The sequence below is a fragment of the Nomascus leucogenys genome, chromosome 17 (assembly GCF_006542625.1).
Source record: "Nomascus leucogenys isolate Asia chromosome 17, Asia_NLE_v1, whole genome shotgun sequence".
Classification (NCBI taxonomy): domain Eukaryota; kingdom Metazoa; phylum Chordata; class Mammalia; order Primates; family Hylobatidae; genus Nomascus; species Nomascus leucogenys.
In genome coordinates this window covers 40,177,330-40,200,244 of record NC_044397.1, presented here as the reverse complement: position 1 = coordinate 40,200,244, position 22,915 = coordinate 40,177,330, and the positions used below count along the sequence as shown (strand labels likewise).

General features: G+C 47.1%; 1 protein-coding gene and 1 non-coding gene across 5 annotated transcripts in view; one reads left to right on the top strand and one right to left on the bottom strand.

Moving 5' to 3' along the window:
• Window positions 1-22,915, bottom strand: part of FKBP6 (FKBP prolyl isomerase 6) — a 31,016-nt gene that overhangs the window by 3,019 nt on the left and 5,082 nt on the right. For 3 of the 4 annotated variants that reach the window (XM_030796306.1, XM_030796309.1, XM_003276599.4), the window contains 3 exons: window positions 14,853-15,047; window positions 14,306-14,415; window positions 12,798-12,890 (listed from right to left, as the gene is read on the bottom strand). In XM_030796306.1, coding sequence (XP_030652166.1) covers window positions 12,800-12,890; window positions 14,306-14,415; window positions 14,853-15,047 — 396 coding nt within the window. In that variant the 3' untranslated portion in view covers window positions 12,798-12,799. Of the gene's footprint in view, window positions 1-12,797; window positions 12,891-14,305; window positions 14,416-14,852; window positions 15,048-22,915 lie in introns of those variants that run through there. The other variant, XM_030796308.1, reaches the window with a different exon arrangement.
• Window positions 16,480-16,587, top strand: LOC115831124. The gene has a single exon (XR_004026657.1). It is a non-coding gene; the product is annotated as a U6 spliceosomal RNA (small nuclear RNA).

The following is a 22,915-nucleotide window of genomic DNA, read 5'->3' as shown; positions in this document are numbered from 1 at the left end:
GAAAATGTCCATAATGACAAGTTTAATAATAATCAAGTGAAAAAAGAAAGTTTCAGTCTAGGGTGTGTCCCATGAAATGACTTTAGGAATAAACCCTAAAGTCAATATTCTCCATGCATGAATGCAGATGGGTGGAGATAAACTTCAAGCTCCCTTCAGACGAAGGGATCCCACAAGGTTCAGGTAGTTGAATTTTCAAATCGGAGCCAATAAAAAGTAACACTTTAGCATAAACGAGAATGCGCCAACACAGGAAAGCTCAGCTCACATTTCATTTTGAAAACCCAATACATGTAGCACACAGAGGTGCAAAGTCAGAAAAAAGCTGTATCCGTGGCTCAAGGAGAAATAAGCCCAGAGATCAACAAAGACAACAGCAGTCAGGCTGAGGCAGGGAACACAGACAAAGGTCCACAGCCGACTCCAGCTGAATCCATTCCTACAAACCAGGCTGCTTCCAGGCGGGCGGGCCCCAGGCCTCGGGAAAAGGCACAGGAACCGTGAACTAGAAACCCAAGCAGCAATGCCAGTGGTGTCCACCATAATCGCACAACATAATGAGCAGTAATCAAAGAAGGGTGTGAAATGTAACAGAGAAGACAGAGGAGTGATGTAATCATGGAGCCACGGGCTGGAGGCTGCAGAGCCCAGGATGTTTCTGTCGGAAATCTGAGGACAAAGAGCTGAGGATCAAGGCTCAGCAGGTGCTGTTCCCACGGTGGCAGTGGGTGTTGTGTGCCAGCCCTGCCTCGCAGCCCTGGCCTCAAGCACTTTCCTGTACCCTGTGACAGGGAACTAGAGTAAACTCAGCCATGAACATCATCCGGTGAGAAGACCCTGGAACCCTGCAAGGTCACTCAGCCCTTCAAAAACACTGATCAAAGTTATGGCTGCCTCTTCAAAATCCCAGCAGATGAACCAAGGCTGTGCATAGTAAACATGGAGATTGAAAAACCTTCCTGAAACCATTCAACTGGTTCCCCTTCCCAAAATGCATTACTCAGCCAATCTTAAGAACCTAATCTGGATATCTCCAAAAATATCAACTGAGGGGAAAAATTTTTTGAGGAGTCCTCACCCCTTGGGTCTCTGCTGTGACACTCTGGCCAGCCTGCAAGGCAGCAGTCCTCCGGTCTGCTGAGTCCTCCACCTGCCCCTTCCACTCCTGCCAGGCGGCTGCTCAGAGCCGACCCTCGCTACGGGGCCTCCCTGACCTGCTTCTCCCCACCCATACTGTGGCCCTGGCCCTCTGGCGGCCACTCCATGCTGACTGCTGCACTTCCCACAGCCACCCTCGTGCTCCTCCAGGCCAGCTCTCTGCTCCTCCCTTGGCCACATCTGTCTGCAGGGAGTGCGATTACTTCCCCACTGTCACAGCTGGCCACCTAGTCCCATGAGAATGTGCATGGAGCTGAGTGGTCTGTAGCCCACCCTTTCCAGGCTGACATGGAATGAGAGCGCCTGCAGGTACCTTCCAGTTTTGGGGGTGGGCCAGGCCTCACAGCGTGGCTCTGCTGCACTTCCTCCAGCAACTGCAGCTCACCACCACCAGCTGCCACTGTGCTGTGATACATGGTCAAAGAAGGGTCAAAGTGCCACCAAAACTGCCACGCTTGTTTAAAAACAAGGTTTAGGGAGGCCAAGGCAGGAGGATCACTTTAGGCCAGGAGTCTGAGACCAGCCTGGCCTACATGGTAAAACCTCATCTCTACTAAAAATAACAAAAATAAGCCGGGCGTGGTGGCGCACACCTGTAATCCCAGCTACTGGGGAGGCTGAGACAGGAGAATTGCTTGAACCTGGGAAGCAGAGGTTGCAGTGAGCTGAGGTCGTGCCACTGCGCTCCAGCCTGGGCAATAGAGCGAGACTTTGTCTCAAATAAAAGAAGAAAAAAGAAATACTGTGATAATTACCAAAATGTAAATCAGAGAAATAAATTCAGCACATGCTGTTGGAAAAATGGCACCAATGGACTTGCTTGATGCAGGGTTGTAGCAAACCTAGCATTTGTTAACAATGTAAACAGTACAGCAACCCTCAAATGCAGTAAACAAACAGCAGAAAGATGAGGTGAGCTATGTCCATCAGGCCCCAGCCACCAGAAGGGAGCATGAGAAAGGAGATGTTCTGAAAGAAGGCTGTCAGGATGGTCTCATCTGGGATGGAAAGGATTAAGCCGAGAATGCTGAGGATGCAGAGTGCTGAGTTATCTCTGCATTGGCAGGATATGTAGTCCCTCGCAGATGCTGATCTGTAAGAGGGTATGAGAGACGGGAAAATGCCCCCCAAGATGTCCTTGTTCCAATTCCTGGAACCCACGAATACATTACCATACATGGCAGAAGGGATTCTGTGGTTAAATGAAGGATCTTGAGCTGGGCGATTATCTTGGTCAGCCCAATGTAATCAGATCCTCCTAAGAGGGAGGCAGGAGGGTCAGAAAAAGAGAAGGAGACAAAATGACAGAAGCAGAGGGGAGAGAGGGGCTGAGAGAATGAGAGATTCACAGAGAGGGTGAGAGAGGGAGAGACAGGGAGGGACAGAGAGAGAAATATTAGAAGATATCATGCTGCTGTCTTCGAAGACAGAGGAAGGGGCCACTAGCCAAGAAATGCAGGCAGCCTCTCTAGGCCATTTCTTGGAGAAGCAAAAGGAAGTTAGTGCAGATTTGCTCACATTCATGGCCATGATATTCAGCTCACCAAAAAAATGAAGCTGTATGACCTCAGGATGCCAAACATCCTGGGGATGCCCCTCTGTCTGCCTCTTGCTGCCTTTTCTGTTTGGATTGATGCTGACAATGACTGCTGTGGGTGCACTCACAGTGATGGCAGACCACATCCTTCTCACCTTGTGAATGTCTGAGCGACCTCTGAGCTAGAGAGAACTTTTGCTCATAGCTCTTCACTTCTTTTATCTATTAGATTTGAAAACCCTTCTCTGGATTCTTGAACATCTGAGGCTCACCCCAGTTCATCTCAGCTTCACCCTGGGTCAGTGGCTGCTCGGGAGCATAGGGGAGCATCAAAAGTATGACAGTCAATAACAGCTACAACCAAAGGTCTTGAGAACAGGATCAGCATCCGCAGAACGGGGGTCAGCCAGCAAAGCTGGCAGGGACTCATACTCTCCCTAGAAGGTACAATGCACTGGCTTGATGTCAATTCCTTACTGCTTAGGCTCACTTCTTTCACTCACTGCCTGCACACTTAATTATCCAGGTTGGTGTTTGGGATTATGTATGCTTGGAGGCAGGGCTTATGCATCTAATTAACCCAAGAAATTAAAAACAGACTAAGCCGATATCTGACGGTCTTCATGAAGCATAAACAACTCCACAGTGATCTTAAAAATGTGACTGCTCCATGGCTGGGCACGGTGGCTCATGCCTATAATCCCAGCACTCTGGGAGGCCGACGCAGAAGGATCACTTGAGGCCAGATCGAGATCAGCCTAGGAAACATAATGAGACCCTATCTTACAAAATAAAAAAAATCAGCAGGGCATGCTGGCACACACTTGTAGTCCCAGCTACTCGAGAAGCTGAGGCAGGAGGACTGCCTGAGCCCAGGAGGCTGCAGTGAGCTATAATTGCACCACTGCACTCTAGCCTGAGTAACATAGGAGACCTTGTTTCTCTCTTAAAATAAAAAAAGTGATTTAGCTTCACCCTGTAGACAATGCAACCAAGGCCCAGATAGGTGAAATGACTTGGCTAATGTCATAGCAAGAGATGAAACTGAGGATCCAAATGTTCTGTCTTTCAACCCCATCATGAATCATAAAGGGCACTTCCATGATTGTGGATGATCAGCAAAAAGGAACCCAGTTATCTCCAGGAATTGAACTTAGTAGCTGTCATTCATACCTCAGCCGCAAAGAACACAGAATCCACAAGAGTAAATCTTAGCAGGAAGCAGGGTTGGGCCTATTACGGCTGCCAAGAGAGGATGTGGAGAGGGAATGAAGGGCCAAAGCAACCCTTCCAGAGGAAATGCCTTCCCATGAAGGGGTATGATGAAAAGGCAGCCACCAAAGTCGAGGTATTTATAGCCACACAACAAAGGGATGACTTCAGGGACACCTCCAGAGCTGGGAGAAAAGGCATTTCACAGATACACAGAAGATCAAGAGCCCAGTTCACACAGTTTGCCTGGAACATGGCATGGCCTTCATCTGACAATAAGAGAATGCCTTCCTGGCCCAGATGCCCAGCAGAAGATGCAACACCATTTAGAGGAGGGGAAAAAAAAAAAAAGTAGAGGCATAGGGAAGGAAAGTCAGAAAAATTAATTACAAAAATCGCCAGGTGTGGTGGCTCACTCCTGTAATCCCAGCACTTTGGAAGGCTGAAGCGGATGAATCACCTGAGGTTAGGAGTTCGCGACCAGCCTGGCCAACATGGTGAAACCCCATCTCTACCAAAACTACAAAATTTAGCTGGGAGTGGTGACGCATGTCTGTGGCGAAGGTTGCAGTGAGCTGAGATCACACCACTGTACTCCAGCCTGGGTGACAGAGCGAGACTCCGTCTAAAAAAAAAAAAAAAAAAGGACAAAAGAAAAATTAATTACAAAAATATATTTAAACAAGTCTTTATTCAGGACTCAGAAGCGTCTCACTGGATGCACGAAGTAACTTTGAGAGACTCAATACTAGATATTTCTTAATCTCTTTGGGAAGAAGGGGATCAAACAGATTCCCTGCCTAGATCCAGTCACATACCGAGAGAGATGATGATCTGCTCCTGGGGTTTCCTGGCAACTGAGCAGGACAGCCGGGTCACAGGAAGGCTATTTTGGAACCAGGGAACCCCTGGCCCCAGAGGCCTCCCGTGGCCTCGGCGTTGGCACTGGGCTGAGGGCCCACTGCTCCAGGGCTCACTTTGGGCCAGCTCTGAGCCAGAACCAAACCCCAGAATCTCAACCGACCAGAGTGTACTCTCCACAACCTCACCTTTACTTCCACTGGGGCCTCCTGACTTTCCAGAAAACATTGTTTTTAGTCTGTTAAGATCCTCTTTCCCCAAGGCTGGCCAAGTAGCAGGGCTCAATCCTCTACAGCCCAAAGGCTTCAGCTTCCCTTCAATGGAAAAAGCAAAGGAGGGGGGGAATTTCCTCAACATCTGAGAGAAGGATAAAAGTGCATGGCTGCTCTGGGGTCACGCGCCACCTGAATACAGCAGCTGAATATGTTTAAGGCTTCAGGCATCATCTGGGGCTTAACATTTTAAATCCAATGAAAACGCTCAGTTGTTTATACACACAGAGGCCTTCTCAGAGAAAGGGTCCTGATTCTCTAAGCTTTACTCCTTCCCCAATCTGAGGCAGAAACGATCATTTCTTCCTTACAAGAATGTCGGGAAAGTTAAGTGGGTTTACAGACATGATAAAGCACTACAGACAGGGGATGACACTTCCACTCTGGGCCCACACGACGATGGACTGGACTCTTTATTCATGGCTACATGGGATTCTAGTAATATGCCAGTACCTCTTAAGCTACACATCGTTTTGCTGTTAAGGGGTCTGTGGCCGGAGAGCAGGGGGTGGACTGTGACATAGTCAGAAATATATATTTGGTCTCTATCCATTTCCTGGCACACAGTTCCTAAAACCCCCAGAATCTCTGAATGATGGGTGTTTCTTTGTATGCTAATGACATGACTGGTGGCTGGGGATTCTTGGACAGCCTCAGAATGGGGGCTAGTTGCCAGGGAACCAACCATGGGACTAGGGAAGGGCTGAAGCAACCTTCAATTGGCAATCACCAATGGCCAACCATTCAATCAATTGTGCCCAAAAGAACAGGGTTTGGAGAGCTTCTGGGTTGCTGAACACGTGTGGGTGCTGGTGCATCCCTTCCCTCACACCATGCCCTGTGTGCCACCCCATCTGGCTCTTCATCAGTATCTTTTTTTTTTTTTTTTTTTTTTTTTTTTGAGACGGAGTCTTGCTCTGTTGCCAGGCTGGAGTGCAGTGGTGTGATCTGACCTCACTGCAAGTTCTGCCTCCCGGGTTCAAGAGATTCTCCTGCCTCAACCTCCCAAGTAGCTGGAACTACAGATGTGCACCACCACACCAGGATTTTTTTTTTTTTTTGTATTTTAGTAGAGATGAGGTTTCACCATGTTGGCCAGGATGGTCTCGATCTTCTGACCTCGTGATCCACCCGCCTCGGCCTCCCAGAGTGCTGAGATTACAGGCGTGAGCCACCGCGCCTGGCCTTTTTATTTTTTGAGATGGAGTTTCGTTCTTGTTGCCCAGGCTGGAGTGCAGTGGTGTGCAGCTCACCGCAACCTCCACCTCCTGGGTTCAAGCGATTCTCCTGCCTCAGCCTCCTGAGTAGCTGGGATTACAAGCATGTGCCACCACGCCTGGCTAATTTTGTATTTTAGTAGAGACGGGGTTTCTCCACGTTGGTCAGGCTGGTTTTGAACTCCCAACCTCAGGTGATCTACCTGCCTCGGCCTCCCAAAGTGCTGGGATTACAGGCGTGAGCCACCCTACCTGGCCACCCTTTTTTTTTTTTTTTTTTTTTTTTGAGACAGAGTCTCACTCTGCCACCCAGACTGGAGTGCAGTGGCGCGATCTAGGTTCACTGCAGCCTTGACTTTTCAGGCTCCAGAAATCCTCCTGCCTTAGCCTCCCAAGTAGCTGGGACCATGGGCACACACCACCACATCCAGGTAATTTTTGTATTTTTGGTAGAGAAGGAGTTTCACCATGTTGCCCAGGCTGGTCTTTAACTCCTGACCTCAAGTGATCTGCCCACCTTGGCCTCCCGAAATGCTGGGATTACAGGCCTGAGCCACCACGTCTGGCCCATTTGTATCCTTTTAAAAACCTCTGTAATAAACTAGTGACTATAAGTAGGTGTTTCTGAGTTCTGAGCACCATTCCAGATGACTCAACCCAAAGGAACAGGTATGGGAACCTCTGATGTATAACCAGTTAGTAAAAAGCACAGGGACAACCTGGAATTGTGACTGGAGTCTGAAGTGGGGTCAGTCTTGTAGAACTGAGCCCTTAACCTGTGGAGTATGCACTAAGTGCAGGTCAAGTGTCAGAGCTGTAATGTAGGACACTGAGCTGCTCTCAGTGTAATGAAGCTGAAATGGATGACACTGAGCTGCTTTCAGAATTGGTTGGTGTGGAGAAAATCCCTACATGTCTGGTGTCAGAAGTGAAATGTTCTGGAAGTCCTGAGTGTTGTGAATGACAGTATAGAAGGAAATAGGCTTCCCTGCTATACAGGGAGGATGTGGGCGGAGTCCTAGAAGGAAACCTTGGCTTTACCTTGGTAATTATTAAAGCTGGAGGTTGAGCACATGGGGGAATCTTAATATTATTCTCTTTAGTTATGTAACTGAGATTTTTCAGAGAAGGGGGGGAAAAGTGTGGCATTATGAAAAAGACAAATCTGAGAAGAGCTCTTAGATTCAAATATTTGCTTGATGAAATGAAGATGGAAGAGTTGGAAAATTAAGAACATTTCATAAGGGAGAAAAAAATTTTAAGGAGACAGAATAGAAGATCCCTGAAGGAGGTCCAACTTTCAACCAATAGGTATCCCATAACAAGATGACAGGGAATAAAGAGGAAGACGTGATTAAAGAAATAGTACAGAGGAATCTCTCGGCTCTTAAAAGCTTAAGCCTCTAGAAGTAAGGGACCTATCTAAAGGACTTGAGCAACAGGGAGTACCTGGACATGCTACTGTGTAATTTTAGATGAATCAAGAATAAACAGATATGGCTGGGTACTGTGCTCACGCTCATAATCTCAGCACTCTGGAAGGCCAAGGAGGGAGGATCACTTGAGCCCAGGAGTTCCAGACCAGCCTGGGCAACATGATGAGACCCTGTTCCAACAAAAAATAAAAAAATTAGCTGGACATGGTGGCACATGCCTGTGGTCCCAGCTGCTCAGGAGGCTGGGGAGGGAGAATCGCTAGAGCCTGGGAAGTTGAGGCTGCAGTGAGCTATGATTGTGCCACTGCACCCCAGCCTGGGTGACAGAGCGAGACTCTGTCTCAAAAATAAATAAAAACAAAGTGGAGCACAAGAAATACTGTCTTTAGCTGTACGAAGCCAAGAACATCAGTATTGAATTATTTTTGTTGTAATAATGTAACAGAGTATCTACAAGTAGTAATGTAAGAGAAGAAAGAGTTATATTATAGCAGGAAGTCAACAGATAAATACCCAAAACATGAATCAAGAAATGGCAATAGAAACATAGTATTGAGCCCTGTGGAAGACTCTCCAGAAGAAACTGAAATTCAATTCGGGTTCCCTGTGTATATGCGGTGTTTGGCTCTGGCTCTATCACTTAGGAGCTCTGCAACCTTGGCAATTACATAGCTTCTTCATGTCTAATTCATCAACTGTAAAATGGGGATCATATCTACATTATGCAGATCTTACATTAAAAATATTAGCACATGTAAAACATGTAGCAGAATACCTGGCATTTAAAATATGATTAATACAAATTTTGAACAAAATTAATAAAAATACACTAAGAAAAAAGTAATGAATGCTAGGCAATACTAGCAAAACAACCTAGAAGAAAAATGTTATGATAAACCAAGAGCAAAAGAATAAAAGCCACGCGTAGGTAAGCTGACCGTGTGGGTGGTCACCTCGCCCTGCACCCCTGGTCCTGCCAGGTAACCCAAGACTCCCTCAGGTTCCGGCCGCCCCTCATGGAGCTTTCCCAGTCACTCCTGGTACATGGGGACCAGCCCTGGACTCCTGGTTCTGGCCCCTGCCCACCCACCTCTGTTAGCAGATGGCTGATATGTCACTAAAACTGCCTCCTCCACAATCAGTAACTTCAGTTAGGGCATCTTCAGCCCCTGGGGCACTATGGTCATGCTCCCTCAGGTAAGGTCTGGTTTGTCAGGAGAATTCTTCACAGAGAGTACCCTCCTGTCGGTTCCAGATGGCAGGCCGCATACTCCTGCCACCTTTCCGCTCTTGCCAGTAGGTTCACCTCCAGGCTGCCATCACCTCTCACTCAGACACCTGCCACCTGATGGACCTGCCACTTCAAATGTGTCCCCACGCTGCTCCTTTAGCCCCAGAGCAGCCCAGCTCTGGCCAGGTCTTCTCCTCCTCTATAATGCCCTACAGAATGCCACCCACATTCCAAGGAGGCCCCAAATGAAAGGACAATATCAGGACCTCTCACAACTCCCTCCTGGGGCCCCTTGGGCCCATCCCCCAGGCCTGGCTCAGCAAAGCCTCTCTCTGATCAGGGGTGCTCCCCCACAGCCCACTCTTGAACACTGTGATTTAATGGACTTGTCTTGTTGTCCCTGTTTAGACCCCCAATCCCTGCAGGTCAGGGCTGCAGAAGTGGTACTGGAACTCTTTCTATATGCCACACAGTATCTAGAGTGCCCACCAACAGTCGGCTCCCCACAGGGATGGTGGGAGACAGTGATGAAGGCGGGCCACGTGGGGCAGGACAGGCGTGGCTTTCCCCCGTTCGGAACACTGTTTCCTCTGGCAGCCATTCCTTGCATTTGGTATGTTTGGGAACAGCAGGCAACAAAATCTGTCTGCTCTTGAACCAGGCCTCTCCTGCTACTTCCTTTCCTCGGGTGGTGTTTTTTGATGCTAAGTATAGGATGTCATATTTCATCTCTGCTGCGTGCCTTGGGGATGGGAGCTGCTACCTCTGCCTTGAAGGTATGCAATTGCCTGATGGTAAAAAGGACCAGGAAGGTGATCTAATTTCTCCCTTCACCCACCTCTCAGGCCCCCAGCTCTGCTCAGATAGACCCTAACAGGGACTGCACCAGCTCCGGAGATGCCCCACAGCCCTGTGGAACACAGTGGAGTGGCCCGGGACAGATGTTTCCCCAAAAGCAGTCAAAAGTGGCCCCTTCCACTGTGTACTCCATGGTGGGAGAACTCATGGTAGGACATTTGACTGGTAAATCTCCTATCAGGTCAGATTCTGTCTTCCTATTGTGTCGGCTTACTGGTCCTGACCTTTGGAAACCACAGAAAAAATTTCACCTGTTGTATGTTAACCATTTAAATGGCTGAAAATAGCTATAGAGCTCCCTTTACAGCTCCTTTCAAGACACAGTAAAATGATCACAAGGGCCTCAGATACCAGCATGTCAGGATAGGAAGGACAAAACACAAACTCCCATTCATGGGGTTCTACATACCCCCAACCAGGCCAGAGTCCTGCCCAGGATCTTTCAAACTGAGAGTTATGTTTGGGGCAGGAACAGGAGAGAGGTTTGGGGTACAGAACTCTCACTTCATTAGGGATGAGGCTGCAGAAAGGGATGTATGGGCACTCCCTACGGAGGGAGAAAACAAAGCTGAGGGGAGACTGAGTCCCTAAGGCCCTCAGAGCTGCCTGGTCGCTGTCTGCCCAAGGACTGCCAAACTCCTCCTCAACTCTGTGAGCCACTCCCAGGACCCCTTCTGCAAATCTTTTTTTTTTTTTTCTGGCTGATGCTAAAGATGGGTTTCTGTCCCTGGCAATACCAAGGGTCTGACAGCCAATCCCAGAGCCAGCCTGGAGGATGTTTTATTAGAGGCTGGTCTATTGCTTTGGCTATTTCATACTTAGTCCAACCAACATTTCCTGAGCACCAATCGTGCACCTGGCATGGCTCCAGAAGCTAGAAAATGCAAAGATGGAAAAGGCATACTGTCTACTATAGTCAGAGGCTTAGAGCACATAACTAATAATTAAGAGAACACTCGTTCCACCAGAAGTAATCTTACAAGTCAGTGGTATCTAACATCTAAGATGAAAAGAACAAAAGTTAAAATTGTCCTAAGCCAGGTGCAGTGGCTCAGGACTGTAGTCCCAGCACTTTGGGAGGCCAAGGCAGGAGGACCACCTGAGGTCAGGAGTTTGAGACCAGCCTGACCAATATGGTGAAACCCTGTCTCTACTAAAAATACAAAAATTAGCCAGGCGTGGTGGCTCACGCCTGTAGTCCCAGCTACTCGGGAAGCTGAGGCAGAAGGATCACTTGAATCTGGGAAGCAGAGGTTGCAGTGAGCCGAGATTGTGCCACTGCACTCCAGCCTGGGTGACAGAGGGAGACCCTTTAAAAAAAAAAAATTGTCCTGGTTAGTGACAACTAGGTTGTCAAAATGACCGGATTTTTAGCTTCTTTTAAATGACTAGGCCACAAATACTACAGAAAAAAAGGGGAGCAGGGAGAGCAAAGACACAAAAGCTAAAACTTACCAAAACTGCAACAGCAGTGGCAATATGACAGTGGTGGCTACTTTAGAACACAAATACAGTCATTGCTGATGGTGAGATAAATGCTGGAGTTGGAAATCTGGGGGAAAGCATCTGAAGATCAGCAGCCTCCAGTCCTACAGACTGAAAAGGCTGGGAAGCAAACATGATGGAGAGGAAAACTGCTGCCCAGCTGGGCTGCCCAAGCCCTTGTCTGGGATGGACCCTGGCAGACCTGGGTCTTCATTCATGACAGGATTTGTGGGGTCACAGTCCAAAATGTTTGGCAAACAGTCACTGCCCTTCATTTTTACTGGATACTAGAAGTGGCCAAACAAGGGGAAGTCCTCTGGCTCACATCTCAGTTCTGAAGACCTGCAAATATGTACTCCAAAGGCCCCTGAAAGACCTGAAGGCCAGGGTTCACAGGGCCAGCATCAGTGACGAAGGCAACATTTACCTGTGATGCTGATGGGAGCATCTGAAAGTGCAGATAGCAGCAGTTTATGGACTGCTGTGAAAATGTCGGGGATGAATAGGCCTTTTCACTGCCTCCTCTCAAGCCCCTTTTGTAGGGAGATGGAGGAAGCAACAAAGGAGAGATTTATCACCATGAGCCCGTTCAGCAGCTGTTTTCTTGTTTTTCCTTGTTTAACTTCTCTCGAGACAGCAGAGTTATCTGTGCAGCTAAGCAGGTGTTTCAGGCAGGTGATTTTGTTTCCATTAATTTTATTAAATAGTAGACCAGACTGGAGGGTTATCTCATGCGCTTGGGAACTCCCGCCCTGTGCCTGCAAAATTACTAGGTGTGATCTTGGGAGGAATGCTATATTCCGCTCCCTGTTCTTTATAAAGATCTTCAAATCTCTAACTCTAATAGGAAGCAGAATTTAAGAGCCACAGCCCATCCCTACCCTGCGATCTTGTCTGCTTTAGTAATGCATTAGAGACACAGTCAAGTTGGAGGCTTTTGAGTTCTCAGGAGAAAGAAGATGAAGAGAAGCTTGACATGTCAAAGCCCAGCTCTAACAAACATCACATTCATGACTCTACTCATAGTCTCATGTTCCAAGCAACTGCAAGGAGAGTTTCACATAAAACATGAAGAAAAAGGTTTTTTAAAAAATAAATTTAGGCTGAGCACCACGGCTCACAGTTGTAATCTCGGCTACTCAGGAGGCTGAGGCAGAAGAATCGCTTGAACCTGGCAGGCGGAGCTTGCAGTGAGCCGAGATCGCACCACTGCACTCCAGCCTGGGCAACAGAGTGAGACTCTCCCTCAAACAAACAAACAAACAAACAAATAAATAAATAAATAAATAGCTCAAGGCCCCCTGAACCTATACATTTAACCCGCAGGTCTAGGCGAACTTTCTTCTCATGGGGAAGGTAGGTGTGCAGCACGTGCATCCTGCACTACCGTTGTGTTGTTCGTTACAGCAAGGAACTTGTCTACCCCTCGTCCACCCTCAGCTGCAGACAGCCACCATTCACTTGGGGATGGAGGAGAGCAGCACACTTCTCCATCCGGAAGCCTGTGTGCCACCCCGGCCCTTTGATTACCTTCAACTTTCTCCTGCTGTAGAACCATCGCCACGGGGTGCAAACATGCGGTGCCACATTTCTTTCTCTTTATCCACATAGTCCCTGTAACAGCTGGAGAGGGAAATACACACTCATTAGAGGTCTGTGTTTGGAGGAGGTGACATCTGGTGGCTGGAATTCTCCACTCACATCCAGAAACACTGAAAATTCATCAGGACTCAAACTGAATCGGGAGGGATGGAAGTAAGCTGGAGAGGTGGGGAGGCAGGGAAGGCTCCCACAGCTGGCCAAGGAGCCAAGCCCCTGGACAAAAAGCCTGTAACTGGAAAGGACAGCTGCCTTGAAGGGCAGGTGCCTCTGGCCACCAGGCTCCAGGCTGAGTCTCGCCAAGCGACCCCTCACCCTCAGCAGCCTCTAACCTCTCCTGATTTTCTCACTAAAGAATGACCAGATCTGACAGGATACTTTTAAATACCAGAAAGGAAATTGCAGGCAAGTCCTAAAAGGCTTGAAATGTAACCCAAGAGATACTCACATCTCAGACACTAATGCCAAGCAAGCTTTAACTAGCAGTCTGGACTGAATGTTTAATATTAAGACAAGTAGAGAACTTCACCATTACAGAAGAAGATATACCTTAAAAACCATGGACCTATTACCAAGTGATGGAGTTATGGGGGACTCCTATTTATAGGTAGACATTTTCAAGGTTTTCTACAATGAACACAAAACTTCTATAATGAGAAAAAATTACATCACTAAAAGACTGGTGTGCTTAGTCACGTGGGTAACTAGGAGGTCAATCCATGGGTATGAGTCAGACCCGAAACGCCTGTTTCTGGTCGCATGAGGACCTACGAGGGGCCTTTCTGCACTTGGTTAAGAGCAGTGGTTCTCGGTGGAGCACGCAGGGAAGAGCGCACCAGAAGACTCTTTTTAAGTGACACCGGGGCCAGTTGCGGTGGCTTGTGCCTGTAATCCCAGCACTTTGGAAGGACGAGGTGGGGGGATCACCTGAGGTCAGGAGTTTGAGACTAGCCTGGTCAACGCGCTGAAACCCTGTCTCAACTAAAAATACAAAAAAAATTGGCCAGATGTGGTGGTACACGCCTGTAATCCCAGCTACCTGGGAGGCTGAGACAGGAGAATCGCTTGAACTCGGGACGCGGAGGTTGCAGTGAGCCGAGATCACGCCACTGCACTATAGCCTAGGTGACAGAGAGGGACTCCATCTCAAAAAAAAAAAAAAAGAGTGACACCCTCCTGCCTCTCTAGGGGGTGCTTATTTGCAGTAGGGGAAACAGAAAGGTGGGTGATGATGGAGATGTATAGTCTGGCAGTCTGTCCCACCTGCTTGCTGGGAACTGCTGGTGCGGTGCACCGCCAAGCACTTCAGAAACCCAGCTGTAGAGGGGGCTGCCTCCTAACACTCTGGGCAACACTGCCAGACTGTCCTTTATCCAGGTGGACAGACCAGAGTCGCAACCCCACCCATCTCTCTTCATGCTCCTGCAAACACAGCTCACCTAGCCAGTTTCTTCAGCTCGTTATTGATGTCGTGATTGAAGGGTTGCTCCTTCTGGGCTCGAACTAGAAAATCCCGGGCCTTTTGATACTCAGTCAGGAGAAGACAAGCCTGTCCCAAGGAGAGAACTTTAAAAGCACAGTTAGAAAAGATACCATTTGGCTGGGCACGGTGGCTCATGCCTGTAATCGCAGCACTTTGGGAGGCCAAGGTGGGCGGATCGACTGAGGTCAGGGGTTCCAGACCAGCCTGGCCAACACGGCAAAACCCCATCTCTACTAAAAATACAAAAATTAGCTGGGTGTGATGGCGCATGCCTGTAATCCCAGCTACTTGAAAGGCTGAGGCAGGAAAATTGCTTGAAGCCAGGAAGCGGAGTTTGCAGCGAGCTGAATTTGCGCCACTGCACTCTAGCCTGGGCAACAAGAGCCAAACTCTGTCTCAAAAAAAAAAAAAAAAAAAAAAAAGCATTTTTGCAGTAGCTGAGTTGAGCACTGCTACTACCTTTTCCTGGGTGTTTATTCCCAAGTCACTGGCTTCCAACTCACTTGTCCACACCTGAAGAGGGCCTTGGCATTCTTTTGGTCAATGATCAAAGCCTGCTCTCCATAGCGCAGGGCTATGGTGGGTCGGTCTAGCTTCAGGTATGTAAAGGACAGGTTCAGGAGAACAGGAAGCTTGGCGGCCTCCACCAGGTGCTGCTCTTCAGGGGGTGCTGATCGCCGGCACAGAAGCAACAGGGCCTGTGGAGAGGGAAGACAGATGGTCAAGAGGAGTAACAGTCTTATGTACAAAACCCTAAATAATCCACACACAAAAACTATCAGGGCTAAAAATCAGCTGTTATAGGTTGCAAGACACAAGATCAACATAAAAAGTCAGGTATATTTCTTTTTTCTTCTTTTTTCAGATGGAGTCTTGTTCTGTTGCCAAGCTAGAGTGACCTCAGCTCACTGCAACCTCCGCCTTCTGAGTAGCTGGGACTACAGGTGCGCACCACCATGCCCGGCTAATTTTTTCATATTTTAGTATGACCATTTTTGGCCAGGATGGTCTCGATCTCCTGACCTCGTGATCCACTCGCCTTGGCCTTCCAAAGTGTTGGGATTACAGGCGTGAGCCACCACGCCCGGCCAAAAGTCAGGTATATTTCTATGCTCTAGCAACGAACTACCCAAAAATGAAGTGAAGAAAACAACTCCATTTACAATAGCATCAAAAAGAATACAGTAAGTAGCAATAAACTTAAAACAAGTGAAAGACTTGCACACTGAAAACTACAAAATGTTGTTGAAAGAAATTAAAGATGATTCAAATAAAATGGAAAAATATCTCATGTTCATTAATTGGAAGACTTAATATTAAGATGGTAACATTTCCCTAACTGGTCAACATATTCATGCAACCCTACCAAAATTTCAACAGCCCTTTTTTGTAGACACAGACAAGTTGATTAGATAATTCATATGGTGGCCAGGCACAGTGGCTCATGCCTGTAATCCCAGCACTTTGGGAGGCCGAGGTGGGCAGATCACCTGAGGTCAGGAGTTCGAGACCTGCCTGGCCAACATGGTGAAACCCCATCTCTACTAAAAATACGAAATCAGCTGGGTGTGGTGGCAGGTGCCTGTAATTCCAGCTACATGGGAGGCTGAGGCAGGAGAATCACTTGAACATGAGAGGCGGAGGTTGTGGTGAACCGAGATCACACCACTGCGCTCCAGCCTAGGTGACAGTGCAAGACTCCATCTCAAAAAAAAAAAAAAGAGTCACATGGAAATTCAAAGGGCCCTGAATAGCCAAATACTCTTGAGAAAGGACAAAGCTGGAGAACTCATATTTCCCAATTTCAAAACTTACTAAAAGACAAAAAATAAAAAACACGAAACTTCCTAAAGCTACAGTAATTACGCCAGTGTAGCACCAGCATAAGGACAGACATGTAGATCAATGAAATTGAACACAGAATCCAGAAATAGATTTATATATCTATAGTCAACTGATTTTCAATAAGGGTGTCCAAACCATTCAATGGGAGAGAAGAACTCTTTTCAACAAATAGTGCTGGGATGAGAGGCTATCAACATGCAAAAGAATGTCTACCTTACACTGGATGCAAAAATTAACTAAAGTGGAGCATAGCCCTAAAAGTAGGAGTTAAAACTCTAAGACTCTGCGCTTGCTTCGGCAGCACACATACTAAAAATTGGAAAGACAGGGAGAAGATCGGCATGGCCCCTGTGCAAAGATGACATGCAAATTCATGAAGCATTTCATATATTTTTTTAAAAAACTATCAGACTTTAGAAGTACACATAGGTGTAAATTTTTGTGACCCTGGATTAGAAAATGGTTTCTTAGATATAACACCAAAAGCACAAATAAGCAAAGAATTAGACTTCATCAAAATGTAAAACTTTTGTGTTTCAAAGGACACCACCAAGAAAGTGAAGAGACAGCCCACAGAACAGCATAGAGCATTTGTGAATCCTATATTAAGGGTGTAGTATCCAGAGCACATCAACATTTACTCCTCAATACAAAGACAAATGACCCAACTTTCAGACTCTGAATAGACATTTTTCCAAAGAAGATAGACAAATAGTCATTAAATGCATGAAAATATGTCCAATGTCATTAGTCATCAGGGAAATGCAAATGAAAACCACAGTGAGATACCACTTCACATCCGCTAGGATGTCTAACTTTAAAAATATAAAATAAGTGTTGGTGAAGATGTGGAGAAATTAGAAGCTTCGCACATTACTGGTGGGAATGTAAGATGGTACAGCTGCTGTAGAAAACAGTTTGGCAGTTCCTCAAAAATTTTGACAGTTCCTGCACAATCCAGCAATTGCACTCCTAGGCACATACCCAAGAAAACTGAAAACGTGTTCACACGAGAACTTGTACATAAATGCTCACTGCATCAGTCATAATAATCACGAAGTGGAAACAACCCACATGTCCAACTGATGAATGGACAAAAAGCAGCAGAGCCATCCAACTGAAAAGTAGCCTTACAAAAGAATGAGGGTCTGGGTGCAGTGGCTCATGCCTGTAATCCCAGCACTTTGGGAGGGTGAGGTGGGTGGATCACCTGAGGTCAGAAGTTCAAGACCAGCCTGACCAACATGGTGACACCCTGTCTCTACTAAAAATACAAAAATTAGCTGGGTGTGGTGGCGGGTGCCTGTAATCCCAGCTGCTTGGGAGGCAGGAGAATCGCTTGAACCTGGGAGGCAGAGGTTGCAGTGAGCCGAGATCATGCCACTGCACTCCAGTCTGGGCAACAGAGACTCTGTCTCATAAAAAACAAAAAACAAAAAAAAAGAATGAGGTTTGTACAAGCTACAACATGGATAAACCTCAAAAACATGCTAAGTGAAACAAGCCAGCCACAAAATGACACATATTTGACAATTCTAGTTACACAAAATGTCCCGAATAGGCAAATCCATAGAAACAAAGGAGAACAGAGGCTATCTGGGGCCAAAGAACTGTGAGTTTCATTTCGGGGTGAGGAAAATGTTCCGGAATTAGATAGTGGCAATGGCTGCACAACTTTGTGAATATACTAAAAACCACTGAATTGGACACTTTAAAAGCACACATTTTATGGTATGTGAATCATATCTCAACAACAAGAAAAAAAATAGTAAAACAAAAAAATGGATGAAGGCAGAGCCTGCACTTCCTGGGACTCCATTTGGAAGGTGTAAGTAGAATGGAAGAACTGCAAGGCCGGACATGATGGCTCACACCTGGAATCCCAGCACTTTGGGAGACCGAGGTGGGTGGATCACCTGAGGTCAGGAGTTCGATCAGCCTGGCCAACATGGAAACCCCGTCTCTACTAAAAATACAAAAAATGAGCTGGATGTGGTGGCAGGTGCTTGTAATCCCAGCTACTTGGGAGGCTGAGGCAGGAGAATCCCTTGAACTCGGGAGACGGAGGTTGTAGTGAGGCTGAGATGGTGCCAGTACACTCCAGCCTGAGTGATAGAGACTCTGTCTCAAAAAAAACCAAAAAAACAAAAAAAAAGAACACGGAAGAACTGGAAAATGTGTCAGGAGATGGCAGCACAGGCAGAAAGTCATGAGCCTTCCTTGGTCTTCCCTTCCATCTCTAAACTCTGGGCATTCACCAGGCAAATTCTCATCAACTGTCTTCACACCTTCTGAATGGATTCAGCTCCCGTTCACATCACCAGCTGGAACCTCACGCCTGAACCTTGCTCTCATACCCAGATGAAATCATGAAGCAAGTTGTTAGCTACAGGCCCTGCTTACCTGCTCATTCCCATGAGTACTCAAAATCGAAAGTAACACATTTCTTTCCCAGTTATTCCTTGGTTTAAATTTTTTTCTCAGACCAGGAAGTTTCTTTTTTTTTTTTTTTTTTGAGACGGAGTCTTGCTCTGTTGCCCAGGCTGGAGTGCAGTGGCGCAATCTCGGCTCACTGCAAGCTCCACCTCCCGGGTTCACGCCATTCTCCTGCCTCAGCCTCTCTGAGTAGCTGGGACTACAGGCGCCCGCCACAACGCCCGGCTAATTTTTTGTATGTTTAGTAGAGACGGGGTTTCACCGTGGTCTCGATCTCCTGACCTTGTGATCCGCCCGCCTCGGCCTCCCAAAGTGCTGGGATTACAAGCGTGAGCCACCGCGCCCGGCCAGACCAGGAAGTTTCAAGTAATTCCATTCTTCTGTTTCCTTGATCTCTTATATATACAACTTCATCATATACAACGTCATCAAGTCTAATCATCCATTTTGTGGGAGTACTTCCAGAGCTTTTTCTTCTATTTGCACAACTCACAGCTGCTTTAACACATTCCTGGATCCTGTTAACGGGTTTAGCCGCAGCACACCCAGCACAATGCCTAACATGAAACAGATCCTGATTAAAATGAAGTTTGTCATTTGACATGTCCTGCACACAATGGTGTGCTGGTACATGTTTAATAGCCAGCTCTCAGGGGAGGCGGAGCCCTGTTTGTAGCATTTGCCTATTCCTATGCTGTAAATATTCCTCCCAGAGCTGATTTCAAGCTACCAAAGTGACATTAACCAGGGCACACAACTCCTGAAAATTTTATAATTGAAATTTTGAGTTTTCACGAGCTCCAGCACAACTACTGCCTCTTCCCCGAATATGACTTTTATCAACACACTCTTCCTCAGTGGTTCCCTGCCATCCACTTCATCAAGTCCAAATCCATCCACACATATTTGAATGTCTTCCTGAATCTGGCTGCCTCCTATCACCTATGATTCCTTAGATGTAACCTATGTTTCTGACTAGGAATCTACCAACTGTGGCCTGAATAGGTTCTGATCACTTCCATACCTTTGCTCATCTTTTTTCCTGCCGAGAGTTTATGGTGGAAGGGACAAGACAGCTCTCAGGGATCTCTTTTATAAGGCCACCAACTCCATTCATGAGGGTTTCATCTTCATGACCTCATCAACTCCCAGAGGCCTCACCTCTTAATATCACATGGATGATTAGGTTTCAACATACACATATTGGGGAGACACAAACATTCAGACCATAGGTATTGGTTAGCTGTTGGAGCTGCATTTAACTCCCTAACTAGATTCAAATCCCTTGAAAGCAGGAAACCCAATACTTCTCGTGTGACCCAGACAATGCTGAGCAAAAGGTGGAGACACAGTGGTGCTGACAATGTCAGTCCGCTGCTCCAGAGACTGAGAAACTTTCCACTAGGAAAAGACGTGCAAAACCTCTAGCTCAGCAAGGCAGGCTCCACACACATCCCTACTTTCTCCAACCCTAAGGGACTATGACAGGTAGTACTCCAACACGAGCAAAGGACAGGAAAAGGACCAATAAACCCAAAGGATCAGGGTGGGTGGCAGTGTGATGACTGATTTGGCAGAGTGGTGCCAATGTAAAAGGGACTGGTCTGCCCCTCAGAGCCTGGAGAGACCTAGGAACTGATGGAACCAGGAACTAGAGCTATCTGGTGGGGCTGAATAAAGGAGGTCAGGTCAAATGTTCCCCAGCCCGTCCACTGCCCCTATGTGTCCAGATGGCCTCAGCAATCACGAGGTCTCCTTTCTGGGAAAATGGAAGCAAAGAGGCCTTTGACTTGGGGGCAGGCTGGAGCAGACAGCAGGAAGGTGGTGTACTGGTAAGGGGCTATGAAAGGGAATCTCAATACTAGACAGTGAGAACCTCTGTCCTGCCGCCCAGCTTGGCTCCCAGAATGCCACTCCCTCGGCACATACATGGGGCAGAAAGAGGAGGACTCAGTGGACCCTGAGGAAACACCTACATACTCTGATGTGTGCAGGCTCTCTGACCACACTGCAACCGGCCCCACCAAGCACCTGGAGTTCCCAATCAGCTTTGTGATGTCTCTTTTAAATCTTAGTGGTCAAAGATCACCAGGCATTTGAGGAAAGCCTCCGTCGAAGAGGTGGCCTCCTGCCTCCCAGCAGCTGTCCTCCCTTCCTTCATAGTAATAGGACTTTTTTTTTTTTTGGCCAGGAACAAGTACAACCAGAATTTAGATATTTGCTAGCCTTCTTTGCAGCTAGGCAAGGCCTGGAGAACAGGTTCTGGAAAACATAATTCAGTAGAAGCATCATATGACAAGGACCTTCCTTAACAGAGCTGTACATGCCTCCAGCCTTTCTTCCCTTCTGCTACTAGAACTCAGAGACCCTCATCCTGGACTACAAGGCCAGAGTCTCACCCTAGAAATGAGAGCCGGGTATCTGAAAATATCTGGAGCAGAGTCACCAACTGGCCCTAGCTTGCATGCCTCTACTCTAGCCTTTTACATGAGTGAGAAATAAACCATCTTTAGGTCATTGACAAACTTAGTGCAAAAGGACACAGTCCCCAGTATGTAGAAAAACCAAACAGAAAAAGAATGAGATTAAATTATAATCGACAGTCTAAATATATAAAATAATATACGCATGAAACGAGAACAGAATGCGAGGGAGGGGAAGAACAAATAGCCCTTCAATTTTCTAAAATTTATTTTTTGTAGTGATGGGATCTTGCTATGGTGCCCAGACTGATCTTTAACTCCTGGCTTCAAGTGATCCTCCCACCTTGGACTCCCGAAGTGCTGGGATTATAGGTGTGAGCCACTGTGCCTGGCCCCCCAATTTTAAATGAAAAATTCATCAGAAGAGGTGGCAAAAAGTCAAGGAAACCTTCCATACATGACACAAACAGGAGAACAGATGGAAACCAGGTGGGGAGCGGGGAGGGAAAGCCAGAAGCTCAGTGCAGCAGGTCTGATAATAGGAGTTCCAGGAAAAGAGGGCAGAGGGAACAAGAGTAAATTATCAAAGAAATAACTCAAGAAAGTCTCCCAGAGTGGAGGAAAAGTTTCCTGAATGAAAAGGTACACACACACAGAGGCACATCACCGTAAAATTTAGGAATGCTGGGGGAAAACGATCTTCGTCTCTACAGAAGAAAAAATAGGTCACATAGAAAGGAATAGGAATCTAAGTAGTAATAAGATTTTGTTGTTGTTGTTGTCAGCTTTGAGCTCAGAACTAACAAGACCTTTTTTTTTTTTTTTGAGATGGAGTTTCACTCTTATTCCCCTGGCTGCAGTGCAATTATGCCGTCTTGGCTCACTGCAACCTCCACCTCCCAGGTTCAAGCAATTCTCCTGCCTCAGCCTCCCAAGTAGCTGGGACTATGGGCACCCACGACCATGCCCAGCTAATTTTTGTATTTTTAGTAGAGACAGGGTTTCACCATGTTGGCCAGGCTGGTCTTGAACTCCTGACCTCAGGTGATCCACCCGCCTCGGCCTCCCAAAGTGCTGGGATTACAGGCATGAGCCACTGTGCCCAGCCAAAAGACTTTTTAATACCAACTCTAGACAAATATGTATTTAAAAACCAAGAATATTTTATACATACATCAACATACTCTGTTAAAACAAAGGAGTAAGTTGAGAAAAAAACAGGAAATCCACAAACTAGCATTATAGGGCAGCCCCAGGACAAGAGCTGTGTGGCAGGCCCCAGGGAGATTCCCCCCTGGCCATGCATTGTGGGGTCACCTGGGTGGGAAGGAGGGAGGGGAGAAGAGTCTGGTGCTTGTGTTATGTTAAGAGCTTTCCAGAAGGCCCTCCAGAGGTTTCCCTTTGTGTCTCCTTGGCTAGACCCTTGTTACAGGGACACCCTAAGCTCACAGGAAGCTGGGAAGATGTAGTTTTTTAAATAGTACACTGCTGCTTTGAGTGAAATGGGAGGTTCTGTTAGGAGGAGGGGGAATAGATATTGGGTGACAGGGTCAGCAACATTTGGCCTATGTGAGTATATTCCAGGGACAGTGCATGCATGTGTGGTGTTTATTTTTTGAGACAGAATCTTGCCCTGTTGCCCAGGCTGGAGTGCAGTGGCGCGATCTTGGCTCATTGCAACCTCCACCTCCTGGGTTCAAGTGATTCTCCTGCTTCAGCCTCCCGAGTGGCTGGGATTACAGGCACCCACCACCATGCCAGCAAATTTTTGTATTTTTAGTAGAGACGGGGTTTCGCCATGTTGTCCAGGCTGGTCTCAAACTCCTGACCTCAAGCTATCCACTCGCCTCAGCCTCCCAAAG